The sequence below is a fragment of the Vitis riparia genome, chromosome 5 (assembly GCF_004353265.1).
Source record: "Vitis riparia cultivar Riparia Gloire de Montpellier isolate 1030 chromosome 5, EGFV_Vit.rip_1.0, whole genome shotgun sequence".
Taxonomy (NCBI): domain Eukaryota; kingdom Viridiplantae; phylum Streptophyta; class Magnoliopsida; order Vitales; family Vitaceae; genus Vitis; species Vitis riparia.
Window position 1 is genome coordinate 4504587 of NC_048435.1, and position 8989 is coordinate 4513575.

The following is an 8989-nucleotide window of genomic DNA, read 5'->3' on the forward strand; positions in this document are numbered from 1 at the left end:
ACCTTGAACTGACACGTCATGAAAATGACATGGCCACGCTGTACTGATCCAGTCAGTGCATAATGTGAACTCCGCCATAAGCGCGTGGAGAAAAGCGAGAATACTGAGGTTGTTTTGGTAACTTCGATATTGCTTATTATTATTGTTATATATTTTTTTTATTCTGGTTTTGTATTTTTAACTGTCATGCTGTAAAATTTGACCGAGTGAGTAGGTTTTTCATTTTGGCCTTTTTAGGGTGGGACCCGGTACACGTCACCGTAGTTGCCACATCCACCAACGTGACAATAGCCCCGACGCGAGGAAACAATTCTAGATCGGCAGCCAATGGCGGGCCCCACTCATCTCGGAAGTTCCGTGACCGTGACTCCAGTTTCCTCCCCCGCTGCTTCGCCACCCTCCTCCGTCCGATCAGATCAAATCAACGGTCCAGATCTGGCACGCTCGTCGACACCCACGAACCTCGCCAGATAGGACTTGCTTGTTCATTGGAATCTGCTTCTCGCCACGTCAGATTGCAATCCGAGGGTGGAGAAACTTTCTACCATTAAAACAAACGGAATCTGGGCCGTTGAACCCCAATTCCGTAGCTATCAGTGGGGTCAGGGTTGAAATGGGTAATGTGATATATAAAAGAATAAATAATAAAAAAGAAAACGTGGAAAACAAATAATGAATTTGACCGGCTGGAACGATATTTTCTGCGGTCACCTAGATTCCTTGTGATCGTCATGTTGCTTTTACCAAGGTCATCCCAACCGGGAATAGCCGGTGGAGATATCAAACAGGGAAAGTGAAGTGGCGAAGGGGTGGGTTTTAATATTATATACATGTGTATATATAAATTGTTGTGAGGGTGGATGAGTATTATTTCACTAAATTTGCCCCTGAATAATGTGCCAGATCGGTAGTGAGTAAACATGGAAGCTTGCGAAGGAAGGAAAAACAGCTGACACGTGGCGGTCATCTACAGAAATGGTTAGTGCTTCAAGAGTCTAGGCCATCCTACGGCTCCTTTTCTGCCATGCTGGTGCTGGGCAATTAAAACCGTCGGATGCATTTCGGAATGGATGGTTCAGATTCGGACATGCCACGGCGTGATTAATCTTTGGCCGTCCATTAGGCCTTGGAGTGGGTTTCGCGAGAGTGAAATACCGAAAAGATGATGAGATGAGAGCACAAAAAGAGAAGGGTGAGAGAGAGAGAGAGAGAGAGGGGGGGGAGAGAAGCAGAAAGAGAGAGGAGAGAAAGAAGAAGATAAGCGAAAGCATAGATCTTTCAAGTTGGGTGATTGCTGCGTGAAAGATCTTTAGATTGAATCAGTATTTGGAAGGGGGGAAGTCGAATCTGAGAGTTTTCCGGTGGTGCTGGAAGCGGAGTCCGGCGAATTATGGTTGTAGGCTGGTGATGAGTGGTGGGATTAATGATTTGGGTGTAGCTGATTTGGAGAGACAAGGGTGAGAGAGCGGAGATGGACAGAAACAGGGAAGCCAGAAGAGCCAGTATGGGAACCTCAAACGGCTTGTCCAGACGAAGGCACAGAAGTAGCAGTCTCAGAGACTCTCCAGGTTCACACTTTTACCAGATCTAACTCTTATCCATCGAAACACACTTCTCCGATTCAAACCCACACGGCATCCTTCTAATTCTCTTTGCTGCCTTCTGTTTTCTTTTGTTTTTTGCAGAAGAGGATGGAGCGGTGGAGCTGCCGGAAACGGCGAGGTTACGGGATCGGGGAAGCAAGAAGGATCGAGATCGTGAGAGAGATCGAGATCGAGATCGGTCCAGTCGGAGCAAAAGGAGGAGAGGCGATAGGTTGATGCACGGGAGCAATAGAGAAGATGGTGGAGAGGAGAGTACGGAGGAGAGTGTAAATGATGAGGAGGAGGAGGATGAAGATGATGCCGGAGCCGTCAGGATGCTACCGCCGAATCCGACGTCCTTGTCTTCATCCATGTCAAATCATCAGCACCGGAAGAGTTATCCACCGGCCAAGGTTGTTAGAGCGCCGCCGGTGTGGAAGGCCGCTGACGAGATGATCGGTGTGTCGGTTCCGAGAAAAGCTCGCTCAGGTGGACAATAGATGGAAAGATGAAGGGTTGGAGATTGCTTTCTTCTTCTAATGATAAGTTCTTGGGTTGAGTCTGATTTTTTCATGGTTTTGCATTTCAGCATCTACGAAGAGGTCGCATGAATGCTGGGCTTCGGGTGTTGGAGGAGTGCCGGGGGAGCAAATTCACCGGCAAGCATCCACGTCGCCGGTGAGACCAAACCTAGCTGCTTCAACGGCGGCGGTAGCGGCTTCGCCGGCTTCAATCTCTCCTTCTTCTTCTAATGTCTCAATTCGGAAGAAGATGGTCAGTTCTTGACACCATTCTTTCTTCTTCTCACTTGTCATTTTTCTTTCTTTAACAGATTGTTCAATTATGTAACAATCTCTGTGTTGTTGTAGAAGCCCAATGGACCAAAGCTGCGTCCGCCGAAATCATCATCCAAGGCTTCTTCCTCAATTCAGGAGGATATCGAGATTGAGGTGGCGGAGGCGTTGGCCGTGATGAGACAGTCGCAGGGACCCTCTAAGCAAGAAATCATGGCAAACGATTCACTAAAGTTTGATTCTCGAGAGGTGAATAAATCGACTAATGAATCGAAATCCAGAGTTTCTTCGCCGATCTCCAATTCTCCTTCTTCCGCCCAACAGTCATCTTCTATGCTGCCGCAAAATTCTAACTCCTCTGCACCTCCCTTGTCCGCCGTGGGTGGGTTTCTTGGGCTTTTAGATGCTCTAATAATTTCCTTTTTCAGCTGAGAAATCTGAAATACGTTACTTTCCGTGCGAATCTGCAGCACCTAAGAGGAAGAGACCGCGACCTAGGCACGAAGATGAGAATCCGGCGATTTTCGGCGTGCGGAACAGCCCCATTTCTTCAACAGCCAAGGTTGACATCGATCAGCCTGCCAAGATCGAATCAACATCTCCCAATTTGGAGAAAAACCCAGGATCCGCCAACGAAAATGGGGGAGTTTCGTACGATTTGATGAACTCCCAGTCTGTACCTGCATCGTCGGAGCCGCAACCGGAGTCATTGAGGCTAGGGGATTCAAAACCTTTGACTGAAGAAGCTGAGAGTCGAGATGTGGGTGTGACCAAGGAGGAACCATCTTCGCCCGAAAAGGAATCTCCTCTCCCCAAATTGGATGATGATCGTCAAGATGCGACAGGGACTAAAGCGTGAGCATCAAAGATTTTTCTTTTTTCCGACGTTGAGCTTCGAAATTTTCTTGCTCCCTCTGATTTTTCATCCTTTTTGTTTCTGATTATTCAGGAACTCAACAATTTCTGACGTTGAGAAACAGCGAGAAGAGAAGTTCCAGATAGATCTAATGGTGAGAGTGGTCTCATAGCAAAAAGTTGAAATTTTTTTATCTTAATTTCCAATCCGGATTTTCTGACTTTACCTTTTCATTTTTTTGCTCTTGATTTTTTTTTTTTTTTTTTTTTCAGGCTCCTCCTCCTCAGATGAGATCGTCTCCAGAAAGGGACGGTGAGATCAATTTTGTTGCAGCAGATCCCAAACCTATGGTCTCTGACATGGATACTGTGAGTAGGCCAGCCTTGATGTCTTGTGGCTTTTAGGGGGTGACCCAGAGTGGTGATGGATCGATGTGTTTATTTTGGTTTTGGTGCAGGAAATGAAACCCATGGTCAATGAAGGCGAAAAGGTGGTGAAAATAGGCAAGGATGAGGCAATGAATGCGGAACCTGAGGAGAAGAAGGCAAAATCCATAGTTGACGAAGCTGAACCACATAAGTCAATTGTTAACAAGGAGAGAATTATTGACCTCCAGCTTGATTTGGAGAAGCATGATCGTGATACTGGCAATGGTAGTGTCGGTAGCAGCAAGCTAAACCAGCATACTCCGAAACAACTGCAGCAACCGAGAGCTCTGAAAGAAGAACAGAACACTGAGAAAACTGGTAATTTTTTTATTTTCTTTTGAGAGTTTTTGCTCGAGGACATTGTGTTCTCCGAGTTTTAAACCTGCCATTGTTGATTGATGGTTTTATTGTTGTAATTGGCAGCACAATCGTCCGGCTCTCTACCTTTGCCAATGTCTGTAGCTAGCTGGCCTGGCGGGCTTCCTCCTATGGGGTACGGTTGGGTGAATTAATTATACATTCATGCAGTTTTGGTTATGGGCAGTGTATCAGCGTCCTCATTTCTCCTGTCTTGGGAAGTAATACTGTTGTTTTTGTCAGATATATGGCACCTCTACAAGGAGTTGTATCCATGGATGGGAGCACAGTCTCTTCAGCAGCGATACAGGTATGTGGCATTTTTGTTTTCCTTTTGTTCAGTTTTGATGTTAACTTCTTCATACGTTCAGAAGCTATCACGACCAATTTAATGAGTAAAAACTGCACCTGTGCAGCCCCCGCATTTCCTTTTTTCTCAACCACGGCTTAAGAGGTGTGCAACCCATTGCCACATTGCTTGGAATATTTGCCAGCACCAGCAATTTACGAGGATGAACCCTTACTGGCCAGCAGCAGCCGGCACCCCGTCTCTATTTGGTGCCAAGCCCTGCAATCTCAATGTTCTGCCCGCTGTAGACTTGCATGGGAACTTTCCAGGTAGGAATGCAAACCCTTTGCAGGACAAGGGACAGGGTCTCGCTATCTTTTCTGGTCATAGTGGGAAGGACAAAGGCTCTCAAGCTGGTAACCCTGTAGATACTGCACAGAGGAAGCAGATTTTGCTTCAGCAAGCTTTACCCCCAGGGGCACCTAGCAGTATACTGGTATAGTTTCTATTTTTAAATCCCATCCTTGTTGAATTATTTATATATAATGTTTTTGGAAAATTGACTCGCTTGTTATTGAATTTTAGCATGGTCCTTTCATCTTTCCTTTGGGCCAGCAACAAGCAGTGGTAGCAGCTGCTTCTGCACGACCTGGGTCTGTTAAGTCTCCTCCACCCACCAGCAGTGCTGCTTCATCTAGTGCATCCAATTCTGCTCCAGTGAGTGCCTCAACAACAGCAGCAGCCACCACCCCTTTCCCAGGCACAGCAACAGCCATGAGCTTCAACTATCCTAATTTGCCTGCCAATGATACTCAATACTTAGCAATATTGCCGAACAATGGCTATCCCTTCCCAATCCCTGCACATGTTGGAGGTCCACCTGCTTATAGAGGAACTCATGCTCAGGCAGTTCCCTTCTTTAATGGGCCTTTCTATTCTTCTCAGATGCTCCATCCCTCGCAGCTTCCACAGCAGCAGCAGCAGCAACCAACCCAACAGCCGCAGCAAATTCAACATGGTCATCAAAATACAAGCATCTCCAGTGGTTCCTCATCATCCCAGAAGCATTTGCAGAATCACCCACAACAGCAGCAGCAGAGGCCACATGGCAGTGGTGTCAGCGGCGGGAGTGGAAGCTTGCAGAGCTTTCCTGCCCCGAAAAACCGCCCAGCACAGCCACCAGTTATGCAGCAGCCTCAGCAGCTACAGCATGCCCATGTCCAACTACCACATCAAGCTCGCCAACTAGAAGCTGAGGTTGGCAGTGAAGACAGCCCCTCCACTGCTGATAGCAGATTGTCTCGAGGTAGTCAGAATGTCTATGGTCAAAATTTTGCAATGCCCCTTCATCCCTCAAACTTTGCTTTGGTGGCCCCCCCTGCATCATTGGGTAGTGCCAGTGGCACAAGTGCTAATCATGGTGAAAAGAAGCAGCAGCAGCCACAGCAGCATGGCTTGAAGGCTGGTGTTGAATCCCTACAATCTCAAGCATTTGCCATGTCATTTACTTCCATAAATGGTGCTGCTGCAGCTCCTGGCCTTGACATTTCATCAATGGCACAGAACCATGCAATTCTTCAAAGCCTTCCAGAGGCTGCCAGGCATGGCTATATCATTGCCACTGCACAAGCGGCACAGCAAAAGAAGAATTACCGGGCTACAGAAGAAGGGAAATCTGGCATTGGTGATTCTTCTAGTGTGGAAGAAGAAAGAAAGGCTTTGGCAGGGAAGGCAGCAGCAACTGCTGGGCAGTCCATTGCTTTCTCCAGACCAGATTTGCAAGATACATCAGTTAGTACAATTCCAGGCAATGGTGTCATTGATAGTTCCACTCGAACCCTCAACCTCAGCTCTGCTCCTGCCCGAGCTTCAGCTTCTGTTTCACCAGCCACTGCAAGTGCTACTAATGCTCCCAATTCTCAGCAAAGGCAGCAACAGCAGCAGCAGCAGCAACAACAACAGCAGATGATTCAGCTTCAAAAGCAGCATCAGTTTGCAACTGTTGCGGCTGCAGCAGCTAGAAGTAAGACACCAGCAACTAGTAATGGAAGTGTTTACTCTGACCATCTTCCTTCATCATCTTCCATGGCTGCCAAGTTTCCTAATGCTCTCTCTGCTTTTCCGCCAAACTTTGTCCAAGGCAGCAGTAGCCCAGGTCAGTCCCCTCAATGGAAGAACTCTGTCAGGACATCCACCTCCCAAGTACCAACGCTAGCTCTCTCCTCCTCAACTGCATCATCCCTCAAAAACATTTCCCAACAGCAAGGCCGAAGTCAGCAAAGCCACATGCAGATATCATTTGCGGCTAACCCAAAATCGTCAGCAGCACCACAAGGTCAACAACCTCCCAACAGTAACCAGTCCCCATCCCCTCCAATGGTGGTTGGCTCTCCAACTTCATTATCCAAGAGCACTGGTGGAAGCCCAAGGACAACTCCCGCCTCCACAGGCAACAAAACTGGCCAAGCTTCGTCATTGTCATCGCAGCAGGCTAAGAACTCGCCATCAGTGCCTAGCCGGAAGTCATCACCGGTTGGTGGAAGGAATGTTCCATCAATACTGGGCAATCCCCATATCACATCTTCAAACAATGGACCTAAGCCTCCAATGCAACAACAGCAGCAGCAGCAGCAATTATCAAAGCAGTCATTGCAGCAAACACAGCTATTCTTCTCTAGTCCCTACTTGCAAACACAAGGTCCACATTCTACAACTTCCACCTCTTCAGCTCCTAGTGGGTATTATCTTCAAAGACGAAGATCAGAACAGCATCCGCTACAGCAGCAACCACAAGGATCATCAGGGACATCGTCAACCGGCATGTTGACTTTGTGTCCACCTGTTACTCTTGCTAGTGCCAGCACTTCTGATCCTGCCAGAGCAATTGCGGCTAGCAATATGAAGGGAGGTGGTCTGCCATCACAGGGAATCCATGCTGCCCAATATGCTGCTGCACAATCCCCTGGGAATCCTCATTCCCTCATGCATGCAAGCTTCCCTTATGTTCACGCTGTACCCACAGCGGTTCAGGTGAAGCCAGCAGAGCAGAAACAGCCTGCCGGTGAGTAGATCTATATCCCTTCGCGCTTTACATTGCATCCCCGTTTAGGGAAGGCAGGAAAAAAATAAATTAAGTTCAATAAAAGATTTAGATTAAAATGGGGATTGTAAATTTATGAAGGGAACGACGGTTTCTTGCCCAGGAAATGACAATTTGCGTGCCCTCTGGCAGCCTGAGAAGAAATGAGAGAGATGTACGGACATTTGAAGCTGTTGGCAGCATTGAGAGAGAGACAAGTCGGACCAGAACCTGAAGCCCACAATTTTGGAAAGCGAGTGGAATGTGTGGGTGAAAATAGGGGAGCGTCCCCAGTGGAATGTTCTTCAAGTGGAATGGTGTATCTATCTATGTACACATGTTTATAGTCTGACAGGGTTGATGGAGAAGTCTAATTAATTTGATTGGTTTTAATGGTTCGTGAGAAGAGGATGGCAATGCTATGGCTATTGGAGGAAAGGCTGATCAGCTTTTTTTGTAGGGCATAAGAGGGAAGAGGAAAGAGGAAGAGGGAGAAGATAAAAGATCCACCTTTCTTTCTTTTGGGGCTATAGTGGAGGTTTCTTTTCTCTTTCTTTGTTAATTTTTTCTTTTTGTTTTGGGTTTCTCTTTTGGGTTCTTAATTTTCCGGAAAGAGCAGTGAAAAACAGTCATCTTTTGACCAAATATATGCACCACCACCAGAGGGGGGTCTATATGTATATGTCTGGCACATATAAGAAGTAAACCCTCTCAATTTTTTCATTTAATCTGTGCCTCTCCTGTGTTTCAATCGGATGATGATCATGATTCATGATGATGATGATGGATGTCCATTGATGTCTGTTTGAACCTGTTGGAGATTTGGAGACTTGAACTTCTAATCCCTTTCATTGTCTCTTTATATACCATGAAAATTATGATGATTGAAAATAAAAGGGTGGCAGCAGGCCACTACTCCATTCCATATCTTCCAAGTGTTGGACGTGGGCCTCTTTTACCTTTTGTTCATTTTGGTGATATAACAAAGGATAGAGGGAAAGATACAGGTGTCCCCCCGGTGGCCCCTAAGAAATGCAGTTTGGGGGTGGGGTGGGGTCCGTGTAAATGTTTTTTTATTTATACACATAAAACTTTTACATTGAAGGGTAAAATAAGCCAAAGAATAGTAGGCGTAGGGAGAACATTTCTGATTTCTGGTTGACAAATGAAGGTTGTTGAAAAGGGCGCGGCTCTTTAATTGTCAGTATGTTACACGTGGCCCTCTCTCTGTTTTCGGGTATCATAGCTTTTCCCCTTATCTTTCTTTCATTTTCTAGAAATATTAAAATAAACATCTTTCTCCATCAGACACACCGAGTTTCCAATTTTACCCTTTTCAATGCAAAATCTCACCCCCAGCCCCGGCCACCATGGGGTTTGGTTCGGTCCAGAACTCTACTTGTGAACATGTGTCCTGACACCCCTTCCCTGTATTGGTGGATTTTCTTTTTCCTACTTTCATCCATACACGTGCTCTGCTTTTTCTGTTTTCCTGTTGTCCCCTTTATTTTGATTTTTAGTGTAAGTGTTTGAAAATGGGGGTTTAGGGCAGGTGGGGATATCTTTTAGAGGCCTGTGGGCCATATGACCCTACCCCTCATTG

General features: G+C 46.5%; 1 protein-coding gene across 4 annotated transcripts; it reads left to right on the forward strand.

Annotated features, from left to right (window-relative positions):
• Positions 1 to 1185: 1185 nt before the first annotated feature.
• On the forward strand, positions 1186 to 8164 carry LOC117914873 (protein TIME FOR COFFEE). Of its 4 annotated transcripts, none has more exons than XM_034830383.1 (13): positions 1186 to 1568; positions 1686 to 2072; positions 2173 to 2357; positions 2453 to 2759; positions 2848 to 3232; positions 3327 to 3387; positions 3506 to 3601; positions 3691 to 3979; positions 4085 to 4154; positions 4262 to 4328; positions 4435 to 4803; positions 4893 to 7368; positions 7489 to 8164. In XM_034830383.1, the coding sequence occupies exons 1-13, from the start codon at positions 1472 to 1474 to the stop codon at positions 7515 to 7517; spliced, it is 4818 nt and encodes a 1605-aa protein (XP_034686274.1). In that variant the 5' UTR covers positions 1186 to 1471; the 3' UTR covers positions 7518 to 8164. The 4 variants fall into 4 exon arrangements, with proteins under 4 accessions (XP_034686274.1, XP_034686273.1, XP_034686276.1 ...); XM_034830382.1 differs by having other exon boundaries at positions 7511 to 8164; XM_034830385.1 differs by having other exon boundaries at positions 7540 to 8164.
• Positions 8165 to 8989: the final 825 nt, after the last annotated feature.

Excerpts from the sequence above, each read along its gene's own strand:
- LOC117914873 (XM_034830382.1), top strand. The coding sequence starts at position 1,472 with ATGGACAGAAACAGGGAAGCCAGAAGAGCCAGTATGGGAACCTCAAAC. Across the intron at positions 3,233-3,326 it reads GATGCGACAGGGACTAAAGC|GAACTCAACAATTTCTGACG; the intron begins GTGAGCATCAAA and ends CTGATTATTCAG. Across the intron at positions 4,329-4,434 it reads TCTCTTCAGCAGCGATACAG|CCCCCGCATTTCCTTTTTTC; the intron begins GTATGTGGCATT and ends GCACCTGTGCAG.